This window comes from Pipistrellus hanaki, assembly GCF_964339955.1.
Source record: "Pipistrellus hanaki genome assembly, chromosome: 7".
NCBI lineage: Eukaryota > Metazoa > Chordata > Mammalia > Chiroptera > Vespertilionidae > Pipistrellus > Pipistrellus hanaki.
The window spans coordinates 38,416,242-38,440,781 of record NC_140509.1 but is presented as its reverse complement, the minus strand read 5'-3'; the positions used below and the strand labels follow the sequence as shown (position 1 = coordinate 38,440,781).

General features: G+C 38.1%; 1 protein-coding gene across 13 annotated transcripts in view; it reads left to right on the top strand.

The window, feature by feature from the left end:
• Positions 1 to 24,540, top strand: part of SNAP91 (synaptosome associated protein 91) — a 117,462-nt gene that overhangs the window by 11,816 nt on the left and 81,106 nt on the right. For all 13 annotated transcript variants that reach the window (XM_084890617.1, XM_084890620.1, XM_084890621.1 and 10 more), the window contains 4 exons: positions 19,569 to 19,711; positions 20,420 to 20,495; positions 21,398 to 21,500; positions 23,176 to 23,269. In XM_084890617.1, coding sequence (XP_084746743.1) covers positions 19,569 to 19,711; positions 20,420 to 20,495; positions 21,398 to 21,500; positions 23,176 to 23,269 — 416 coding nt within the window. The remainder of the gene's footprint in view (positions 1 to 19,568; positions 19,712 to 20,419; positions 20,496 to 21,397; positions 21,501 to 23,175; positions 23,270 to 24,540) is intronic.

Sequence of the window (24,540 nt, the reverse complement as noted above, 5' to 3'; positions counted from 1 at the left end):
CTTGATCAATATGAATGATGGTTAATTTGCATATTACTCTTTTATTAGGTAGGATAGTTTCTAAATATACCTTTTTTAGTTTCTATTTATTTCACTGTTTAGCATGCTTTATTTTTCAGATATCTTCCAGATCATTAATTTTCTCTTTAGCTATATCTTTTTTGCTTTTATTCCTCCTTAGTTTTTAATATTATTTATTTACTCTTTTTCATTTTTAGAGTTTTTCTATTTTGTTTTTTATAACATACATTTCTTGTTCACATATTCGAGTTCCTCTTTTATTTCTCTTTACATTTTGAACACAATTCATTTTATATTTTGTATCTCATAGATTCATTACATGAAGTTCTATTTCTGCTATTATTTTTACCTGATCCTCACTCAAGATTTTTTTTCCTCATGTGTTTTGTAATTTTGGACTCTTACATCATGTTGGCTAGGACTCACTTCATCTGTGGGAATCCTGAGTGCCTAGGATCACCTCTAGAGAATTTATATTTGCTTCTGCGTCGTCTCACAGTGCTACTGTCTTGGGAGTGCTATTGGAGTTTCTGAACTAGTACAAGTCTAGGGTGATATTTGGAAAAAATCAAAAAAGCTCAGAAGACTCCCCCCCCCCCCCCCAATCATTTGGCAGCAAATTTTAACCTGATAATAGTCATTATACTACATGCCATGAATTTTCATGTGTTGAGTCACAGAAATATGCTCATATTATGTGTGTTGTTCAGATTATACTGGGTGTTACTTAATATATGGTGTACTTTAGTATCATATTACTTTTGTAAAATCTGAACAAATCTTAAATTCTGAAACACATATGGCTCTGAGGATCTCCTGCTAGAGGAGTATGAATCATAGTCTTGGACATAGGGAAACTATGGTTATTCTTTTTCTTCATCTACTCAGAACCTAAGCTGGGTGGGACAAGTTTTTCTCTTGTCTTCTTTGTTGGAAGGTGTTCTTTTTGTTTTTCTCTTAATTTTACTAAAGGAGTAATACTATGAGAATTGTAGATTTATACAGAGATCTTAGTTTCAGCTAGCCTTCTTCCTTATTTCCAAAGACATAGTCTCCTGTTCCCCACAGGCCTCTTAAAATCTAAGCCTCACATTAACACATGGCCTCAGGGAGCCTTCTTTTCTGTATCAGTTTACCATGTGGTTTTCTGCATCTTTTTTTTTCTGGCCCTTAGGATTGCTTTTCTTCGCGTTTACCCAAATGGTTGGAAGGATGCTTGTATTATTTATCTGCATTGTCAGATGTTTGGTGGTGTTTTTTACAGTCTGCCTATATGTTAGAAATGGAACCAGCCTGTTTTCCTACCCTCTGTTCTCCACCAATCCCCACCCCCAACACAAACACCACAGTCCTTTCCTGAGCCACTTTGAAATTCAGTAGTTACACTGTACTCTGTACCTTTGGGGCTTTTGCACATGGTCTTTCAGTGTTTAATACATTTTTAAAATCTCATTTCTAAAACCTACATTAGTCATTCCTTTCAGTGCTTATAACCTGTATACATATATCCTTGTCATATCACTCCAAAAGCAGTGGCAGGATCCTGTTCCATGGTTTCTTTCTTCCTCTGGTCTGCAGATGAGGCTGCCTTATCCCTAACACCAGACATAGCATGAGAGAGGTTTTAGTAAATATTTGCTAAATGATATTTTTATTAAACATTTCCCACTTCCCAAAATTTAGACCCTTTTTTCCTTATTTCTATTTTAAAAATTTACCTTTATTTGCTAACCTTTCAGAAGAATGAGTTACATTTGCTTTATTTTGTTCTGAGTTGGATACCATTGGGTAACATTGCTTTTCAGTTTCCATTTTATATTTCATGAATACATACAGTATGAATAGTAAGGATAGTTACAGAAGAAAAGCATTATTTCAGAAGTAGCTACATACTCTTAATTTTCACCAAAATCATACTATTACTGTGTCTATAGTGATATTACTCATTAACATAATAACATTACCATTAAAAACTTAAGAATTTTAAAAAAGCCGTGAGGAAAGGAGACAAGCTTAAGCTAAAACCTTGGATTGTTCTGCCTTTGTAAAGAGAACAATAAGTATTGGCATATTTAATTTAGTTTTTGGTGACCTGTTTGGAAGCATTAGAAATTACTTTCAGTGTTGAGGCTTTCAGTGGCTTATTTAGCACACATCCATTATTTATTCATTTAACAAGTATTTGGGTATTTACAAAATGCCAGGAATTGCTCCAGGAGGCAGGGACAGCATGGTGAACAAGACACACACAGCTTTTGGCATCAGAGAGCTTGGGACTTAGTAGGGGAGACCAAAAATGAAAGAAGTAATTACAGGTGGTTAAAAAGGGACTGCGTTTTAACAGGGAAGGCAAAGACAGTGGAGGTCCATTTTAGAAGCAGTGATGTTTAAGCTCAGATGTAAAGAGTGAGTGGGATTTACTTAGGTGAGGACAAGGACTGCTGGGTTATCTTATCTAGGAAGAGGCTCAGGGTGAGTAAGGCACATTTTAGGAATTTAAAGAACTTAAGGGTGGCTGCAAAACTGCGTTGAGGAGGACTGAAAATGTTAATAGATGAGACCTGAGTTGTGAACAGGAGCCAGAGCAGGGCCTGGGGCCAGGAGGATCTTCTAGGCTGGAGAGAATCTTAGAAGTTGTCCGACCTCTTCATTTTATAGATGAGGAAGCTGAGCCCCAAAGAGGCAAAAACACACATTCTACATGTGTCAGTATTGAACAGTATTGAATAATTCTTGTTTGCCTTCAGCAGATGTCCTATGGGTCTTTGCTTTGTTCACCTAATTTTGATTGCTATATATTCCAGAAAATAGCCTCTGTATAGTTCATGAGGGAAATGTAAAAATATTTAAACGTAGATAGATAGTGTATATGTGTATGTTCACAGATTATATATATATATATATAGACATGCACACACTTATAGATACACAAACACATACATTTTAACAGTCTGATTTAAAATTCACCATAAATGCAAGCATATCCAGGGCTCTTCTGACACAGTGCACAGCATACATTAGTCCCCAATGGTGTTCCAGGACTAGCCCTGTTAGTCTGACCTCATTTTATCTTTTCCCTCTTCTTGTCTGTTGCTCGCTTCTTGGGTCATGATTTTGACACAAGAGAATGCTACTTATGCCATTGGTGACAGTGAAGACTAAAAAGATTACAAACTTGTAGTTAAAAGTCTTCCAAAAAACTGTGTATGAAAGCAAACTTCAATTTAAAGGCCACTTAGTTTGGTCTTATTATTGTGGTGACATAATTTATAACACTTGTTAACTATCCATCACTGAAATTATAGAACTTTATAAATTAGGCTTAACTATTAAAAATCCAAAACAAAACAAAAAAATAACCCCCCAAAATCACCATATACATTAAGTATATCTAAATATGTTCTTCCCACACTTCACTGGATTTGCTTTTAGTCTGAAACACCAACGAAAAAACTAAAAGTTATTAAAGTTTAGGTTAAGTAAATATCCAAGTGAAGAACTTTACCTTTCTCTTATTCTTTGCAAAGCCAATTGTTTTCACATCACTGTGCACTGTAATTCTTTTCCTCAAGATAAATATTAAAACCATGTCACAAGACATGCTATTGATTCTTCCTTTAGAGCTAAAGTAAAATTTCTTAAAAATTCCTATAATCTCACCATCTACTTGATTAATGTCAAATTGTACAGCTTACAAACCATCCATCATCTAGGTAAATAATTCTGTTAGGCTCAGGATTAATGAAATTTTGTTATATTTGTCTCCCTGACCCAACAGGATTGCAGTGCATTCAAGTTTTTCTGGCGTCTTCCTTAAGTACTTTAACACTTCACATTCTGGTTTCGTGTACCTTTGAATGAGCATGACCTTAGCCATGGGAGGTTCCATGGAGGGCTGATTTGAGTCTGTGCTAATGAACAGGCTGAACTGACTATTTAACACCAGCATCTCCTCCTCGCTGGTGGTTCTCTACTTGTTCCTTTTCCCCCACAAGAATTCTCATCATGGTTTCAAACAAGCCACTTTGTTTTTAGTTGTACTGTATTGCGTTTTGTGAATAACTGTGTGCTATAGTAGCATTACTCTGTCAAGAGTGTTCTATAAACATATCTTAGTAGGATGGAGATTTGACTTTGGTTCTTCTGAGGGATTGTTCTAATAATTTCCCTAATGTGCTGTGGACTCAGACAGAAGTGCTTCTTTAATTGAGTTCAGCACTACTTGTTCAGATGGAAAAATAAGAGCACAAATTGGGAGTCATTTGGGGGTGCATATTGGCAGTCTTAATCAAAACTTTTGAAAGTCCTTTGACCCAGCAATTTGACTGCTGCAAATTTATCTCAGATAAATGAAAGGAAAAATAGAAAAACAAAAAACATGCATTCAGGGGTGCCTGTTGCAGCAATGTATTATAGGAACACAAAATTGAATACACCTAAATACTTAAAAGTGATGGTGTATCCAAACAATATAATAGTGGGCAACCTTGAAAAAATGAGATTCTTAAAGTATATTTGACATGGGAAGACAACTGATGATATATGATCTGGTTTTCATTTTTTTAAAGTATGTATATGCCTATACTATATAGTTTAGTAGAATATATATCAAAATATTGTCTGAGGGTTGAAGGATTTTTACTTTCCACCTTGTATACCTTAAATATCCAAATTAATTATGACCACTTTGATTGGGGGGAGGGAGTTTACAGGAATATAGGTCAAACTAGTTTGAGCACAGAGAGGATCACTTTAGCCCTTGTCACTAATCTGAGGGAAAGGCAGGGAGGAAGCTGGGCCTCTCTGGTCCTTGTTCAGGATCCCTCTCCACCTCCTGTTTCTCTTGCCTCCACTTCACACAATAGTGGAGCATCTGCTTCGTTCTCAAGCTCTTTCTCAGTGTGTCTGGAAGCATGGTGGGCTGAAGCTCCCAGGGTCACATCACCACAGCCTCACCCAGAGAAAGGGACTCTCTCCAACTGCTGGAGTTTTACAAAATCAGAGGGAAGAATTCTGATTTGCTTTGCTCAGGGCATGGTTTGCCTGTGTGAGTATGTGGCATCCTATATAATAAAAGGCTAATATGCAAATTGTCCCCTCAACTCTGAGTTCCACCAGGAGTTGAACAGGAGTTTGACCAGGAGTTGGGGTGGCTGGCCAATAGCACATGGATCCCCCTCAACCAGCCCCCCACCCCACCCCCGCAACTCCTAACAGGGGCAGGAACAGCCAGCCAACTGCCTGCAGCCCCTCCCCCAAGCTGGACCCCACCTGTGCACGAATTTGTGCACTGGGCCTCTAGTGATACCATAGTTGTCACTCTCAACCAGAATTCCTTAATTGGAAATTCCAAGAGATAGTGGCCCGACACGATTTTATTTTTTTTCTCACATCACAGACTTCTGTGGGCAGCATGTTCCATCTAGGGCACATGTGTCAAACACAAGGCCCGCGGGCCAAATCCAGCCCGCCAGGCCTTGCAATGTGGCCCGCACCGCGCTGTCATCACTGCACTCTGCTGTCAGTTTATGACATTGTCAGTTTATGACTGTTCAGTAAACCATTCGGCCCGCGATTTAGGCTGGATTTTAGATTTTGGCCCCTTCTCTGATTGAGTTCGACACCCCTAATCTAGGGACTCCATCCCCTCAGGTTTCAGAGTCCTCCACGGATTCTGTGCATCCATCTAACAGAGGAAGGCAGACAGAAAGGGGAGTAAGGTCCAGGCCTGCACCACATTTCACCTGTATTCCATTAGCAAGAGCTCAGTGGCCTCGCCAAAATGTAGGTCTAGCTGTGAGTCCAGAAGGGGAAGGAAATGGGATGTGAACAAACACCATTGACCTCACTCTGTCCAAGGAAAAAGAAATTGGATTACAGCTTGTCACTTCTACCTTAAAAACACTTACTTTATGCCACTCGGACTGCCAGAGATTTCACTACTGTAAGAATGTGGTCGTTATTATCTAGCAATAAGCTAGCTGCTGTTAAGTTTTCTTTCAGCAATGCTGGGGGATTCTGGAAATGGATGACTATCTGGCCAGTAGACTCACTGTATATTCCTCAATCCTTGGCAGACATTGCAGATTGACCCTGGCACTCTTTTCTTCAGAGCTTTGATTTGGTCTCCAAGTGCATCCATATACACTGTTTTGGATTTCTATTGTCAATCATAGGTGATGCTTAAGATGAAACAGATTTGCCATCACTTGTCTAGGCAATTTATTCATACCGGATACTAAGGCAAACTGCTCTCTGATTTTACCTAGACTTCCAGAATTGGCATTCATCTTGGATGGTTCCAAGCCCAGGTTTCACTTGCCAGTGACGTTGACCTTGTCTTTAAAAGCTAGTAATTCAGAGATGTGTTTGGTTAGGCCATGGGAAGTTTTTCTTCCCTGTTCTGATAATAGCAAAAGGTTGACTCTATTTTGCCTTTAACAGAGACAATTACAGCTATTGTGAGGCAGAAAAAGGATGTTTCAAGTTTTTGCATTTAAAACTTAAAACTTTCTCAACACATCAGGTTTGGTATTAATCGATTGCCTTAAAATATAAGTTATGCAAAGCACATTTGAATTTTAGTACCAAAAGATTCTCTTTGAATTGCTACTCAGGTACAAGTACATGGATATGGCTTTTTTTTTTTAAATGTAAGATAATTCTTAATTCACTTGTTTGATGAATAATGCATTAGTAGTTTGTCTTTCCATTAAGATTTAAGGGAATTAAAATCAAGAAATCAATTGCTATTATCCTCATAAACCCCATTTGAGGCAAATAACTCTTATTTCTACTTTATAGAGGGGAGGAAAATGAGGCCCAAAGAAGTTAGAGATCAAAGGTCCCACAGCCTCCGGGACCAGTTTGCTCAGTGGACAGAGCGTCCAGCTGTGGACTTAAAGGTCCCCGGTTCGATTCCAGTCTAGGGCATGTACCTTGGTTGCGGGCACATCCCCAGTAGGGGGTGTGCAGAAAGCAGCTGATCGATGATTCTCTCTCATTGATGTTTTTAACTCTCTATCCCTCTCTCTTCCTCTCTGTAAAAAATTAATAAAATATATTTTTTAAAAAAAGGTCCCACAGCCAATAAGGGGAGGAGTTAGGATTTTATCAAGGGTTCTAACTGCAAGAATTCTTTATTCCTTTGCATCATGTTGTCTGTGTCTCTAGTGTCATTCTCAAGTAGCAATAAACCAAACAAAACCCATTACAACACCATTTAATTGTTACATCCTTGGTTAAATTTATTCCTAGGTATTTTATTCCTTTTGAAGCATTTGTGAATGGGATGGCTTTGTTTTGTTTCCCTTTCTGATAGTGCATTTTTTGGTGTATAAAAATGGAACTGATTTCTGGATATTTATTTTGTATCCTGATATTTTACTGAATTTATTTATCTTTTTTTGGTGGAATCTTTAGGGTTCTCTATATGTACAGTATCATGTCATCTGTAAATAATGTCAGTTTTACTCACCATATGATTGTTTCTAGGAATTGAACACAGGGTGAGATCTGAAGGCAGATTTAAAATATTTAAATTAAATTCATGTTCTGTGTCCATAATCATTTGGAAAACCCGTAGTATATGTATGATGCTCCCTTTTATCCTTATGTTCAAGAAAACTTACCTACCTGAGAGTATTTTTTATACTAATCATAAATACAAAGAAAAATGTAGTTGTGTAGCAATAAGGTAGAGTAGAAGAAAGTTATTATAATTAATAAAAACTTTTAAAATATAAAATGAAAATAAGGTAGATGATGAGAAAGGAAGTAAAAGGGGAAAATGAAGAATATTATAACAAACCACATAAGACAAAATTTATAACCTGAAGAAAATGTGGAGAATTAAATGTCAAAATAGAATGTGTAAAATAGAAAATACTGAAAGATGAGTTAACTGACCTGAAGAAATGGTAGATTTGGAAACCAGTATTTGACATGGCTTAATAGAAAATTAAAAATGTGCTTTTTTTTTTCTTCCATATTTTTTGAGAAATGATGTCAAAGATGATTTTTTTTATTGTTTTCTAAATTTCAGACCTCATTTTTTTCTTTTTTTAAAGTTATCTTTATTGTTGAAAATATCACAAATGTCACCTTTCTCCCCATTGACCCCTTCTAACCCCCACTCACCCCATCCCAGGCCTTCATTGTGTCTATGGGTTATACATATTTCATACAAATTCTTTTCTTCACTATCTTCTTTCTTGGCCTTTATACTTAGATTACAGAGTGAAAGGAACACCATCATACTGAAATGAGTTAATTTTTTTTTTTTTTTTTTTTTACCAGATTTAAAGATTTATCCCCAAAGTATTTGGAAGTTTCCATTGTTAGCACTTGTTTTGTATTTATATTTTCTACTAATTATAATTTTTTACCATTCTCTGGATGAGAAAAACGTATTGAGATTCTTTATTTTTGCTTTATTCAACAAATGTTTACTGAGGACCAGGAACTATCCTGCTAGGTGTTGACTTTCTAGCTCTTATGGTTTGATAATTTGGTATGAGTGCCAAAACAGAAATTTTAATTTCAAGGTTTTTATTGGAGGACTAGAGGTCCGATGTACGAAATTTGTGCAAGAGTAGGCCTTCCTTTCCCCGGCTGCTGGCACCAGCTTCCCTCTGGCACCTGGGACCTGGGCTTCCCTTAGCTCCAGCTTTATCCAGAAGGACGTTCAGAAGGATGTCCAGTCTAATTAGCATATTACGCTTTTATTATTATAGATTATTTGAAAGCTGTGTCATGTAGTTTCATAGGCTTGTTTTAAAGACCTCAATATAAATGAAAGTAAAGGGATGGCAGACAGTGTAGTGACCATGATAGCCCCTCTGCCATCAGGCTGTTTTGGCCTACCCCCAGCTGCCCTTTCTCTGGGTGGTCCTAGATGGTTTAGTAGTCCCTAATGGTGTAGATGGGATGGAAGAGGGTGTTCTAAGCTCTGCCCTGAGCCACAATGAGTGGCAACATCTGGTGCTGAAAGGTCTTGAAGAAGAGGCACCTTTGCTAACTCAGAGAAACACTTGATTTCTTCAGGGGCTAAGTTAAGCAGAGGGTCTTCCATGAACCCACAGCCTCAGGAGATTCTATGAGAAAATAGAGATAAGACACAGGAGCCTAGATGGAGAGCCTCATAGGACAGACATGTAAACAGGCCAATAATACTACTCCATTATAAGCGATACAGTGAAGGTACGCGTGGCGTATTGCGGAAATGGTCAATTTTGCCTGAGAGGAGTCAGGAGAGGCTTTTCTGAAGTGGAGATTTTTGGTTGGATATGGGGAGACATAGGAATTTTCCTGACAAAGAAGCATCATGTGCATGACATAGTGTGTAGGGAATAGAAAAGAGAGGTAGGGTGGGCTGTGTCCTTAAAAATCATGCAGGTGGCCGAAACCGGTTTGGCTCAGTGGATAGAGCGTCGGCCTGTGGACTGAAAGGTCCCGGGTTCGATTCTGGTCAAGGGCATGTACCTTGGTTGCGGGCACATCCCCAGTGGGGGGGGTGCAAGAGGCAGCTGATCAATGATTCTCTCTCATCTATGTTTCTAACTCTCTTCCTCTCTGTAAAAAATCAAAATATATTTTAAAAAAAGAAAAAGAAAGAATGGATAAGACAAAAAAATCATACAGGTGGGCTGTAATTTTATTTTATAAAGCAGCAAGGAGCCAATGCAGAGTTGTTGTTTAATATATTTTTATTGATTTCAGAGAGGAAAGAAGAGAGAGAGAAACATCAATGATGAGATTTGCCACCACTTCCCACCTCCCCTACACCATTCATTCCCAGCCAACATCATTCCTTACCAGGATGACTGCAATTGCCAATTCTGCTCAGGTCCTTCCCCCACCCCCACAGTGCATTTTCAACATGGCAGCTAGAATGATCCTTGTAAATATAATGCCAATCATGGTACTGTTATGCTTAAAGACTCCATATCACTCACTCAAAAAGCTAAAGGCCTAATAATGGTTTTCAAGGCCTTACATGGTCTGGCCTCTGTCTGGCCCACCTCACTGGGCTTCAGATACACTAGCCTCTTACTGTTTCTGGGCAAGTCAGGCAAGCAACCACCTGTGCACCAACGGTTCCCTCTGCCTCGAATGCCCTTTCCTCAGTATCTGCATGGGTAAGAAATGGTCTCAGCCTAAGACGGACTTAGGTAATATAGGAGAAAAAGAAATACTTATAGAAAGAAAATATTACCAATCATATTATTAATTGTATTTAGGTTCTTTGGTGCATTATGATCTAGGTGTGGTTTAGATATTCTAACCACAGTTACAGTTTAGCTGAATGTCAGGTGAACATCACAAGCATATGTCTTCTTTAGGATATTATTTCCTGAAGGGCATGGAATAATTTTCTGTTATTTTTTTTAAACTATGTTTTTTAATATCATGGTATTAGGTAAGAACAACTAAATCCATATGATAAATATGGTCATTTAAAGTTCATGTTCATTTTACCTCAAATCCCCCAGAACCCCTCACTCTGCTAGTGTTACTAAGCTAGCTCATCAAACCCAGCATAAGCTCAGCAAGCTGTGGCGTTAACAGCTAGCTTCAGTGAGCCGTGAGAGTACCAGGCTAACTGCGGTCGAACCAATCACGTTAAATCAAGTGTCATGTCCATTCTTCAGTACCAAAACTTGATACACTTGACCTTTATCAAAAACTTAAGAGTTCATATAAAAACTGTTATCCAAGAAATGCAAAACCTAGTGAACATAACATATTCTTAAAACAAGGCACTAAAAACGCCCAAATGGACTTTCGTGCCCAACACAAAAGGACATGATGTTAATTAGCAAATCGTTGCAGTTTTCAACCCATTGGCAAGAATGGCTCTAGTTATTTCTAATAAGCTCTATAGAAATTGGCTTTCATCTCATCCTTCCTTAGCCTTACCCCCATGTAAAACAGCACTAAAGAAAGTGTGATGAAGCTCTACTAATTGAAATTGGAATTGGTAAATGTAGTGTCAGCCATTGAACCAATCTATTAATCATAATGGATGTGGCCATTGTCCTAAAGGATATTTAGGCTCTAATATATTACACTCAAAATTCAACTAGACTAATAACGCACTGGGTAATATAAAAGTAAAATATGTCAGCGGTTTTATCTCTATATAATGGCCTGGGTCCTAAATTTAAGTAATTTATTTGTTGAATTAGTTACCAAAGACCTATTAGTCACAGTTTAAAGCGCAAAGCTTTGTCCATGCTTTGAACAAAAGAAACTCTTTAATATTTAAACTCTGATGAACTCATTACATGCTACCACTTATTCTCAAATACCTCTTAAACAACTAAATGGTAACTTTTATTATGGGTCATATAAATATGACCAACTTATTCCAAGGGATACTTACTATAGTAAAAATAGTGCTTAATTAAGTAGACAACTTACACCTGAGAGGCTTCATCTAGTTTTGCAGGTCTGGTATAGCAAAGAACCCAAGTGAAAGGTATAAGAAAAAAAAATCAGTGGACTCTAGGATATGGCTGGAATCAGGCAGCTAAAATAAAGGGACAAAGCATTCCAGGGATGAGAACTAGAGAGTGTCGATTGTTCTTGGGCAATTTAGCAGTCACTACTGACTCCAGAGCAGATTCGGTAGTGTGGTGGGGGTGATTGTCATTTTGTAGAGATTCCTAGAGATTCTTTTTCTTTCTGAGATGGCTAGTAATCTTTGTGATATTATATGACTCTTTTGTAGACTTTTGTATATACCAAGATTCATTGTTTTTCTTTATCTTGGAAATTTAAATAAGTGAGAGAAAAGAGGTGAAGACAGACATAGGAAATAGACATCTCTTTCTTTAGACTGCAGGGTCTTAGAAAAGCTATGAGGCTGTGGGTTATCCCACAGCACCTGGAAAGGGAGAAACCTTGGGAACAGTGACTCCTCTTGGTGAAAATGAAAATGCATCAATTGGTTGCCTCCCCAACTGGGGATCAAACCCACAACCTGTGCATGTGCCCTGACCAGGAAACGAACCAGGGACCTTTTGGTGCACACCAGACATCACTCATCACTCTGGCCAGGGCTGAACACTGAAGCTTTATAAATCTTAAAATTCATTTTTCTCTAAAATAGTCTAACAAGTATTTAAATTCTCCAGCTAACTCCCCGGAGTCTGTAGTAACCATAATGTACCTGGAGCATATGACTGAACTACTAATCATTATAATGTTGTTAAAGTCTGAATGAGTTCCATTCTGAAACATCAGGAGGAGCTTTTCTTCCTGACCCCCTGCACTCTAGTGGAACTGGGAACATGATTCTTTTTTCCACCTGCTGGATAGGAGAGTGTAGTGTGGGGTAGGCTGGTGGAGGTTCGAAGCTGGGCAGGGTTTTGGGGGAAAAAGAAGAGATTAGGGAGGGGGTCTGGGGTCTCTGGGGTTGACTTTCTGATTTACCTCTCTGCTTCTACCTGTAATATCTGAATTTCTCACCATTCTTCATTTTCCCCCTGTACTTACTAAGTATTCATCAATAAACTGAGTCTCATAAGCTTCTCTTCAATGTCTCTAAAACATTTTCAGTTCTTTGTTTTATTTTTTTAAGAATTAAGGATATATATGAAGGAAAGAGGTTTATAAAATCTTTTCATTTCACTTAATTCTTTTTATCTCTTTTACTAGGTAAGGATTATATGTGTGTGTTTTTATATATAGTGTACTACAATAGTATATGGTAAGTGTATGTGTGTGTGTATAGTATATATGGTGCATGTGTGTGGATGGATGGATGGATAAATAGATAGGCAGACAGATGGGTATATAGAATATTATGAACTAAAGATGTGCTCCTGGGTATTCCAGAAAGAAAATGAACTTGGGTCTTTTGGGTATTTCCTTCTAGTAAGTTCTGTAGGAAGTTCTGAAGTATAAATACAAGAAGACTTGGGTAAGGCCAAGGAGATGGACTGGTGCTGGTTTTGCCAAGGATTCCTGCCCAGCGGAAGTGCAGGAGTAGAAGGCAGATCAGATCCAGCCCTGGACTACCTTTGGGAGACATCCTAGAGATGAGGCTTGGAAACAGCAAAGGAGAAGAGTCCTGAATTCTGCTACGGAAGTTGCCACTTAGGGATTTGGTTTATTTTTAGGAAGCGTAAGCTTCACATATGTGGAAAGGGGCTTGGTTGGAACAGAACACTGCTGCCTTGCTCCTGCTGCTTGAGTCCTGACTGTGAAGCAGTGCTTCTCTTCCTGGTTCCAGAGCACTCCCGAAGGAGGAATTGGGTATGAAGAGTGAGCTGAAGGTGAAATGGCTGTTCTTTTCTGAGGGGAGTAGGCAGTGAGGGCCCTGGTGTAGAGCCTGAGGATCTTAGGTTAGATATTTCAAAAGACATGCACTGTTGATCAGTGTGGGGATATGGCACACTTCCTAACATGGCAAGTTCTTTTCCAGGGACTTGAAAAATACTGTTTGAGATCATTTAAATTTAAATTTCTTAAACGTATTTTCAGTCCAAGGCTTTGTCAAAACACACACACACACACACACACACACAAAAAACAAAAAACAAAAAACTTAAGGCCATCATGGAGACCAGACATGAGTGACTTTACCTGACACTTGCAGACTAGACATAGGCCATTGGTCATTGTGTGGCAACAGCAGGAAATCAGAAACCCAGGCTGCAGTATCTTCTACAGTCTCCTTGGCAATGAAGTCAGCAAAGGCCGCCCTCCCAGAGGTTCCTGCCAGCTGAGAGGACTGGCTTGAGATTCTTTGTGGATTGCACAGAACACCACAATCTTCTGCTTCTTACAAATGTCGTCTACCTCCCCAGTACTCTACATTTTTAATATATTTTTTAGTTTATTGGGGTAACACTGGCCAACAAAATTATATAGGTTTCAGGTGCACAATTCTACAATACATTATCTGTACACTGTGTTGTGTGTTCACCACCCCAAGTCAAGTCTCTTTCCATCACCACATATTCCTCCTATACCCTCTCGTATCTCCCCTCCTCCCCCAGCAACCACCACACTGTTTTCTGTGTCCTTATGTTTTTCTTTCTTGCTCAATCCCTCCGCCACCCCCCACACACCCGGTTCTGCTCACATCTGTTCCTTAAAGCACAGAGTCCTTTTGAGAACCCCATTTTAATTGTTAAGAAAACTATCGGAAAAGGATAAACTATAAGAGCAATGCAGCGTCATGGCCCGTGGACAGATGTGATTATCTCATGAATGAAGACACTATGCTAAAGAAATGCAGTGATGTGCCTACCAGTGACATTGTCGATGCCAAGGACCAGCTGTGTATGGATCCTAAAAGTAAACCTGTAACTTTTGTCCTAATAATTTTCTACCACCCTGCAGTTAACTGGGGATGCAATGTTTGGCACATAGACGGTGTCCTTGCTCTCTCCCTCCTCATCCCAAGCAATGGTGGGACACGCCTTGGGCCCAGTAGTGCAGGCAGGTGGCTGGGCACCTGTGCTGGCTTCATGAAGCTCTGTGAGTCGTGGCGCTGCATCCAGGAAGCATCTGCATCCAGGAAGCATCGTGGTAGTTTATAGTGTTCATTTTGAAAAGCTGCTGTTGCCTGCATCTCAAACTGGCCATGTTTAGAGCACTTTGAAGGTATAGTTTGCCATGATGCTTAAATGTTGGCATAACTCTGAGGACATCTTTGTAGATGTTTCAGACAACAGAGGTACCTTTATCCCCCTCACTTCACTCCCCCCACCCAGTTCATGCTCCATATAGCCAGGATAGCAATTCTTCAGAGTATAAGTTGGGTTACATCCTTTCCCTGATCAGAACTCTCAGACAACTTCCCATTGCATTTCAATGAAACACCAAGTCCTTCCTGAGCTGTAATGCATTGTTACCTGGTTTGGTGAATTCTCTTTCTGATCGATGACTCATCGATGTTTCTAACTCTGTATCTCTCTCCATTCCTCTCTGTGAAAAATCAATAAAATATATTTAAAAAGAAAAAAAGAAGCTAGACTTATCCCCGTACCCCAAAATATGATTCGCTTTATAGAAAATTTAGAAAACAAAAACTAATAAAAAATGGCTGACAGCAGATTGCTGATTATTAAGGGATACAGGGATGGAGATGGGGAGGGGCAGGAAGGAGGAATTATAAAAAGGCTAGAGGAAACCTTTAGGAGGTGATGGGTATGTTCAGTGTCTAGATTTTGCTGATAGTTTTATGGTGCATATGTTTGTAAAAACTTACCAGATAGTATATTTTAAATATGTGCTGTTTTTAAATATGTGTTTTTGTATGTCAATTATACTTCAATAAAGCTATTTTTAAAACGACTCAAAAGATACTTCATCTCTCTCCCAAAATTCAATTAAGACTTTCAATCCTAAGAATTTCAAATATGACAGAGATATTTCACATTTAGATTCTCAAAATTTTCAACAATGGTGTTTTGTGGTTTTTTTTGTTTTTTGTTTTTGTTTTTTGTTTTTGTTTGTTTTTGCAAGTTTATGTCCATACTTTGTTTTGTTGAATTATTTGAAATTCTTTAAATGAAAACCCTTACTTGGTGGGGAAGTAAAGCAGTAGAAACTCATATAAACTACTGACAAGCATATACTTGGTGCAATTACTGTGTAAAAGCATTTTGTAAAGTATGTGCAGGCCCTACAACCTAGCAATTCCCTTGTTAGGCATATACCCAGAAAAGCAGCTCTCAAGCTGTTTGTTCGCAGGGCTTTTTTGTACTCTTAAATTATTGAGGACTTCAAAGTTTTTGTTTATGTGATTCATGCCTTTAGATAATTACTGTATTCGACATCAAAACAGGAAGTCTTTAAACATTTTTCTTTTCAAAATAACAATAACAAACCAATTGATAAGTTAGCACAAAAATACTTTTAGAGAAAAATAATTATTTACTATAACAAGGACTGTAGTGAGAAGAGTGGTACGTTTTGCTTTATATCTTTACACAACTCTTTAACATCCTGTTCCCAAGAAGATGGTTGCTCCTATCTGTTTCGGTATACAGGTTGTTGGAATATATTGTTTTGGTTGAACTATATGAGGAAAATATGGCCACGCACTGATACCCAATTAGAAAAGAGAGAACCATTTTAATAGCCTTTTCAGGACATTCTTGATACTACACCACAACTCTCTTAAGTGTTAGTTTCTTAAGTTTAAATTGTAATGTTGAATCTGAAACCATGTCAGTGAACATTTATACTGTCACGTTAAAATCCATTGGTCAAATTAGATCTCCAGCAGCTATTTCAAATATATCATGTCCAAAATCTATACCAATATGCTAATTAGACCGGGTCAACCAGATATCTTCCGGACGTCCGACTTCCTTCCAGACAAAGCCACGGTGGCAGGGGCCAAGGCAGGGGCAGTTAGAGGCAAGATCAAGCCAGCAGGAGAGAGCAGTTAGGAGGTGATCAGGCCTGCAGAGGAGGGCAGTTAGGAGGTGATCAGGCCAACAGGAGAGGATAGTTGGAGGCGATCAGGCCAGCAGAAGGGGGCAGTTGGAGGTGATCAGGCCAGCAGGGAAGGGCAGTTGGGGGCAATCAGGCTGGCAGGGGAGGGCAGTTGGAGGTGATCAGGCAGGCAGAAGAGGGCAGTTAGGGGTGATCAGGCACACAGGCAGGCAAGCAGTTAGGAGGTAGTCGTCCCAGGTTATGAGAGGGATCCCAGATTGGAGAGGGTGCAGGCCAGGCTGAGGGACACCTCCCCCCCCCCCCCCCCATACACACACACCCGTGCACGAATTTCATGCACCAGGCCTCTAATAGTTCATATCTCCTTTGAAACAACTGTCTTTCAATTTCAGTGAAAAGCATTAACTGGACTTCAAACCAGAAACCTAAACTTGTTCAGGATTTCTTTTCCCTTCACCTCTTCATATCCATTTACTCACCTGCAAATCCTGTTGGTGGTGCCTCATAAATATCTTTCCCCATTCATTATCTCTCCCTATCTCCACTACTAGTTTAGTTTAAGCTCACCTCATCTGACTCTCAACCGGGCTTTTCAACTTGCCACTTTTATGTCTTCTAGTATCTCCAGGCAAAGATGATCATTCCTCATCCTGTGCTTACCTTTCAGATAGTATTTAGTAGTCGCTGAATAACGTGGTTGACTTGAAAAGTGAAATTTTATTGGTACTTTTCCAAGAGTCCCCTTAGTTCTTAGGGTGAAATCCAAACTCTTTAATGTCATGTGTGAGATCCCTCACCTGTCATTCCCTCACTCTTTAGTTAAGTTTCTCCCCACCACCTGCCCACACCTAGCGCTGAGACCCCCCACATTTGTCCAAGGATAAAGCACCTCTTGTGGCTCCACACTTTGCAAATTTGCTAAAAATGTACTTCTCATTCCTATTGCAGGTCATAGCTGAGTTTAGGGTCCTTCCCATGGGATCTTTTCTACTATCTCACTGCATTTTTATAATGCAGTGTATGTGTAACAATATTTACAAACATTTATTTTGGGCACCTACTTTCTTCAGACCACTTGCCATAGCCCCGAAAAGCAGTAATTATTAACCCAATTTAAAAGATGAGGACCTGAGTCAAAGGGATATTAATTTGCCGAGAGTTACACACCTAGGCCGGGGCTGAGCAGGGCTCTGGCCCGGGGCTCTTTCTGCTCTATTATTTTGCCTCTCTTTACTCATCTCTTAGAGGGGCTCCTCTGTTATCTGATCATGCTTCTGTCTCCTCGGACCAGCAGTGCATTTCTGTATTCCCTGAGCCCAGTTCAGTAAATAAATGAACAGAAAAATTTATGATTGGAACAGAATTTCAATTAGTCCCATGATATTGTCTCAGAAAACAATGTGAGAGCATAGTGATTTTTCTTTTTCAAAGAACTGCTTATATTTATATTTGGAGCTAAAGTATAGCTTTTATACATTTTGTTCAGCAGCTGTTTACCGTGCATTGTGTTCTGTGAAGTGCTGTACAGGAGACAAGATGTTGGCATGACTGTGTCCATCTTCCAGGAGCTTTGATATGGCAGGAACTTGGGACAATTACGCATCAAATCTGAACACCCAGCAAGAACAAAGCACCTCAAGTTTTAAAACAGAGAGAGGTCACAGGGGGCTACATTTACAAGGGACCAGGAAAGATTTCTTGAAGGATGAGTAGAATTCCAATAAAGGAAAATGTTGAGGGGACAGGGATGATGAATGGAATTTAAGTAAGGGGACAGGGATTATGAATGGAATTTAAAATAAAGTCAGAAATAAGCCTGGCTTGCTGCCGAAACCGGTTTGGCTCAGTGGATAGAGCGTCGGTCTGCAGACTGGGGGGTCCTGGGTTTGATTCTGATCAAGGGCATGTGCATTGGTTGCAGGCACATCCCTGGTGGGGGGTGTGTAGGAGGCAGCTGGTTGATGTTTCTCTCTCATCAATGTTTCTAGCTCTCTATCTCTCTCCCTTCCTCTCTGTAAAAAATCAATAAAATATATGTATTTAAAAAAAAAATAAGCCTGGCTTGGTCCACTTGAAACTCAAATCAGTTATCGATACGCTTTAAGAAATTAATAGCTACTTCAGTGATGGAATATCAACTTTTTGAAACTGTACTTATGATAAAATAGAGAAGTGCATAAAACAAATACATAGCTCGATGATTACTGAGTGTGGATTTTAAGTAAAGAAAAGCATGGGTTTGCCTCTGTGTTGGTTGCATGGGATTTCCTAGGAAACAGGAATCATGCAGTTCTCTGAATGGTGCAAAAGAAGTCTAAGGTGTTTCCTCTTCATTTCTCATTGCCCCGGTGTGGCTTAGATTCCTTTTGTAAATCTGTGATCTTGGGTTGCCTCTGCTAGCTTTTTGGCAATACTCACCATGTTTTCTGAATGCTGGGCAGCGCCTCTTGGCCACTGTAAAAAAAAAAAAAAAAAAAAAAAATTCCCCTGAGATTGACCTGGAATCATACTGATAATATTTAGGATAGTGGATTTATTATAAAGTTTTACTCCCTTAGAAACTAGAGTCAAATTATAGAAATTTAATGCATGCATGATGTTCTTTGAAAGCTTAGATGGGCGTAGTAAAATTCTTTCCTTTCACTATTTGCTCTCATTCTGACACTTATGTGACAAATGTATTTATTAACATCCATCAAAATTAAAACCCAAGTGAAATATGCTTTTAGCTCTTGTGTTTCAAAAAATACATTTGTGTTATTGAGTTCAAATGTTGCATAGAGTAAGTGTCCTCATGTCTGAGACAATTATGCTTGGAGGGATAACAAAGATGATTAATAGGAGGCTTAGCTCTTCTGGAGTTTGTACTTTTAAAAAATGACATTGGTCATAGAAAACACATAAAATTTAGAAGAGGATTCAATAGAAAAAAAAATAAGCTCAAGGAAAAAACATATAAATATATGTGTAAAAATAATACAGTTTAACTTTTAAAAATTTTATTAACTATTTTCAAAGCAACTTTGAATTCATTTTAGTGAACAGGTTTAAATGTTTAACATTTGAAATGCATTTTTGTGTGTAATGACAAATATAATTGACTGATATCTTCTCTATGTTCATAGATTTGATCCAGGCTACCAATGAGACCAACGTTAATATTCCTCAGATGGCCGACACGCTCTTTGAGCGAGCCACGAACAGTAGCTGGGTGGTTGTATTTAAAGCTTTAGTCACAACACATCATCTCATGGTGCATGGAAATGAGGTAAACTGAGTCAACGTGTCTGTTTTTGGTGGGGGGTGAGGCGTTTGTGGAAGAGGATGATGATGACTCAAGGCCCTTCGGGTTTTCACTAATTGGCAGAAAAAGAAGAGGAAATCTTGGTTCACATTCTTCTAGAGCACAATTTTAATCTTCCATTTTGCTATTTTTCAAAAAGCAAATGTGCTTAGACATTTTATTAGAGATATCTAAGTATTCAGTATCACTGATATCTAAATGTATTTACCATGTCAATGTATTAGTGGGCAAAAATGTTAGGGAAAAGGAACAATTATTTTTTTCCATAGGAATTATTCCTTTTTGCCTTTAAGTGAAACTTACTTTCATAAACATGTTTAATTTTGGAAAATATTAGAATTAATTATTAGAATTAAAATATTAGAATTTCCAAAATTAAACATGTTTAATTTTGGAAAATATTTCCCACTTTGTATAGGATGCATACTGAATCTTATTAAATTATAGTGTTTCTAATATATATAGAAATGAAAAATCATACAATTTAGTTCTAACTCAGTATTATTCAGGCCTTTCCCTACTTCAGAGAAAGTCAGGAGACTAGGAAGATTTATAACTGAGTGAAAGAAAAGAATGACAATTTGTAAAAGTAAAAATTCCCTTTAGTATCAGAAATTATTTAAAAGTATGATTTGAGAACATTGGTGTTTGATTCTAATTTTTGTTTTTCAGAGATTTATTCAGTATTTGGCCTCTAGAAATACACTATTCAATCTCAGCAATTTTTTGGACAAAAGTGGATCCCATGGTGAGAATATTTATGTCTTATCTTTTTTTTTGCTAATGTTTATTGTGTCTATTTTTATTTTTGAAATGAAATTATTATTACAAAATCATTATAACTGTGTGTTTAAGAAAAAATGAAAAGTATAGGATGTACATACATTTTTTGATAGCTCAATTGGTATTTCTTTCTTTTCACATTTAACCCAAAGTATATGTACATTTTGAGTGAATAATTATGAGACACCCTGAATATAGGTAGTTTATACTAGTTTTTAAATATCTCATTGTTAAAATAACTCAGCATGTAAATTATGTAAATTTTATTTTTGTCTTTCTAGTGTTTACCTTAAATAGTAACAGTGGTTGTGCTAGACGCACAGTTGTTTGTTTATAATGGTGCAAGAAGCAGTGAAATGAAAGGTACTTTCCCCAATTTAAAAAACAGGTAACAGTCCTGAAGGAGTGTTCTTTATAAATGAATAGAACTCAAATTCATCTGTTCATTCATCATACTTGTTGGTTGCTATTACATCTAAGGCAGGGACACCGAGCAAGTGGAGAGTTCTCAGAGAGTTGCACATGTTAAGTCTAAAACATGCTATTATTTGAAACAGTGAACAAAACTGCAAGGAAAAATCAGAATAGACATTCTGTTCAAGGGTGATAGCATAACTAAACTGATTAGTCTTGGAATGTCTCATGGCAAAAGCACTTTTGCCTGCAGTAGTATTTTAGACGAGGTCAGGCACGTTCAGGGTGGTATGGCCATAGACTGCAGTAGTGTTTTAAATGAGGCTTGTCTGATACACTTACTGACCTCATCCTAGAATTATTTACACTGGGGAGTTAAAAGAAATTGGTACTAAGTAAAGCACAATTGAAGGTATTTTATTAATTATTTTATTTTCTCCGCTCCTTCCCCAGGTTATGATATGTCTACCTTCATAAGGCGCTATAGTAGATACTTAAATGAAAAGGCTTTCTCTTACAGACAGATGGCATTTGATTTTGCCAGGGTGAAGAAAGGGTATGTTGTTTCTTTCTCCTATTTATTTGAGCAGAAAAAGTTTTTGAAAGCATGCTTAATTTATTTTAATTAATTTTCATTATGAAGACCCTGTTTACAAATGCTTGAAAAAGAAACTCAATAATATTATAGAAGTTAGCCTTGAGGTTGTAATATGCATTGTTTTGTATATCATGCATAAAATCTGACATGATGCTCTGGCATAACATTTTGTTTATTAAAATCAATTCAAAATTCATATATATATATTTAATTTTAAATGGAGAGAATTTAAAATATATTTAAAAGAGCAGTGACTGAAGTTGACAATACTTATTTCGATGTCTTTTGATTGAGGTTAAACTGAACTGTGTACATGGTGGAGATCTCTTTTTGAGAAGTAATACCGCCCTGGTATTACACATGCGCACGCGTGCACACACACACACACACACACACACACAAACACCATAATTGAACTAGTTATTAATACTAATTTTTGATTAAGAAAGCCTCATTGAAACACAAAAACATTTTAATTCTTAATTAACATTTATTTCCTTCTAAATAGATGTTTGAGTTTAATCCGAAATGTTCAATCAAAAATTTGTGTAAATCTTGTGATATTTTTCTAACCTGAAGAAATGACAAGGTATTGTAGAAGGTTTAATATTTTAGTTTCAGGGAACCACACACAAAAAATTTAAATCTATTCTTCTAATAGCTTGCCCAGCCTTAGCTTCAAACTTTTAAAATCATGGTGATGAACAATAATAAGCTTGCTTATTCAAAATAAGTTAGTTTCTTGTGGGTGAACATTTATAAAATGAAGATTCTTACTTCAACCCCTTCATGTTAGAGATGATTCTAGTCCATGCACCTTCCTGTGCCTGCTAACATGGCCCTGGGCAATCATTGTTGATGTTCTCAGATGAGTCGTGGCCTCTCCACCACAAGTCCACACCTTCTCAGAAACTTTTGCACCCTTTTATGCACATCAGGACACTTTGGGATACTTTTCCTACCATTGAAGTGAGAAAGACCTTGAAAATAATTGCCATCATTGGCCTGTTCACATCACATTTTCCTCACCCATTGCAGGACTGCCACTGCTTGACCATCCCTGGATGCAGGGGCTCCACAGGGGCTCCATCAGCGGTGGGTCCAGGGTTCATTGCCTGCTGTGAGGCACCTCCGGCACTCACCTCCAGTTTCATTCTGCGTGGCGAGTGAAACACTTACCTCTTTTTGGCCAAACTGTGCCTGTCGGCATGCATTTTCTCCACTGATGGTTCATAGTCTAACATCTGGACTCCCAGGCCTACAGGATTTGAAGACTTCCATGACATGTTTTCTCTCTTTCTCAGAAACCAAACAAACTGGCATTTAGGAAACTTATATTTTGAATACTATTATCTAGGTTAAATATTTAAAAGCATCCATTTAGAAATTCAACTGGCTTCTAAATATGCAGACCACATGGCTCTCTTCCTTTGCTGCCTGTGTGGTTGAAGCATAAGAATGGATAAGAGGAAGTAGTACAGAGAGCGGGGTCAACTACAGCCTCTTCATGTCTCAAAAGCATTCCACCTGGTTAACAAGGAAACAGCGGGGGAAGCAGCTTAGAACAACGTCTGGTCTTGAATTTTTCATGTACAAGGAAGTTTTCTCTTTTTCTCTTTTTAAAAACCTGTAGGGCTGATGGTGTAATGAGAACAATGGTTCCAGAAAAGCTACTAAAGAGTATGCCAATACTGCAGGGACAGATCGATGCACTGCTGGAATTTGACGTACGTATCTCACTGGCAGGTGTTTCTCGCACAGTCAGGATTGTCTTTCATTGAAGGTGGGCTGCAGGTAAAGCTGGAAGCAGATTGAGATCTCCCTCATTTACCTTAGCTAAGCCCTTCGTTGAAGCTGTTAGTGCAATGGAGATGATTGTGCAGATCGTCCCAGCAGTTTACCACCTATTTCCTAAGTCTTGGGAAAATGTGAGTGATGCATTCTTGGAACCCCAGGTTTGGAGGAGGATGGCTGTTTCCTGTTGTCTTTGACAGAATGTAGTGCAAAATGTACCTGCAGGCAGCTGGCTCCGCCTGCTGTTAGAAGCCACTTTATACAGACCATCTAAATGACACCACCCACCAAATAATTATCTCTGTTTTGTCCTGGTCCTTCTTCCTGGCTGTTCTCTGAAACCATTCCTATGTATTGGCTGTGGTAAGATTATATAGAACTAAACGTACACACACACTGGAACACAAATAAAATTGGGGAAATCCGGATAAGATTTGTGATTGTATCAATACCAATATCCTAGCTGTGGTATTATGCTGTAGTGTTGTAATGTTACCAGAAACTGGATGAATGGTACCTGGGAATCTCTGTTTTTTACAACTGCATATGGATTTATAGTTATTTCAAAATAAGAAGTTTAATTAAATGAACATTTAATTCATGAAAATAAAGTATTCTAACATGTAGTAAAATTCTTAACTCACGTTGTTAGCTTTTCTTTCTTTTGGTGGTTGTTTAAAACTATTTTCCTCAGATATTAATAATTTAAAATTTATGTTACAACAATATGATTTACTTTACAGTTGCATCCTGGTCACAATACCCAATTTCTGTGACATTTCAGTAAAAGCAGCAAACTATATATTTTTTTTGATAGATTTTTATAGTAAGGACTTAGCTAGGTATTTATGGAATTGCTTATCTTTTTCTCTTTTTGAACATTTATTTTTCTTTGCTTTTCTTCCCTTCGATAATACTGTCCTAAGGAGAAAAGTTATAAAGGTGAAAAACAAACACACACACACACACACACACACACACACACCATAGGATTTGGGAATGAGGAGAAATTATTATTCTTTATTTTGGTGGTTAGAGTATTTGGTGGATGAGTAAATGCTATGATTCTCAAGAATTGCTTTAGGGGTTGCTGATAAGGTATCTATTTCCCACGCTGTGCTTCCTCGCTGAGTTACTGCAGGCCCTGGAACCTGAACCCTTACACAGAGAACATATATAGAGGAGGTGGAAGAATGTAATAAAA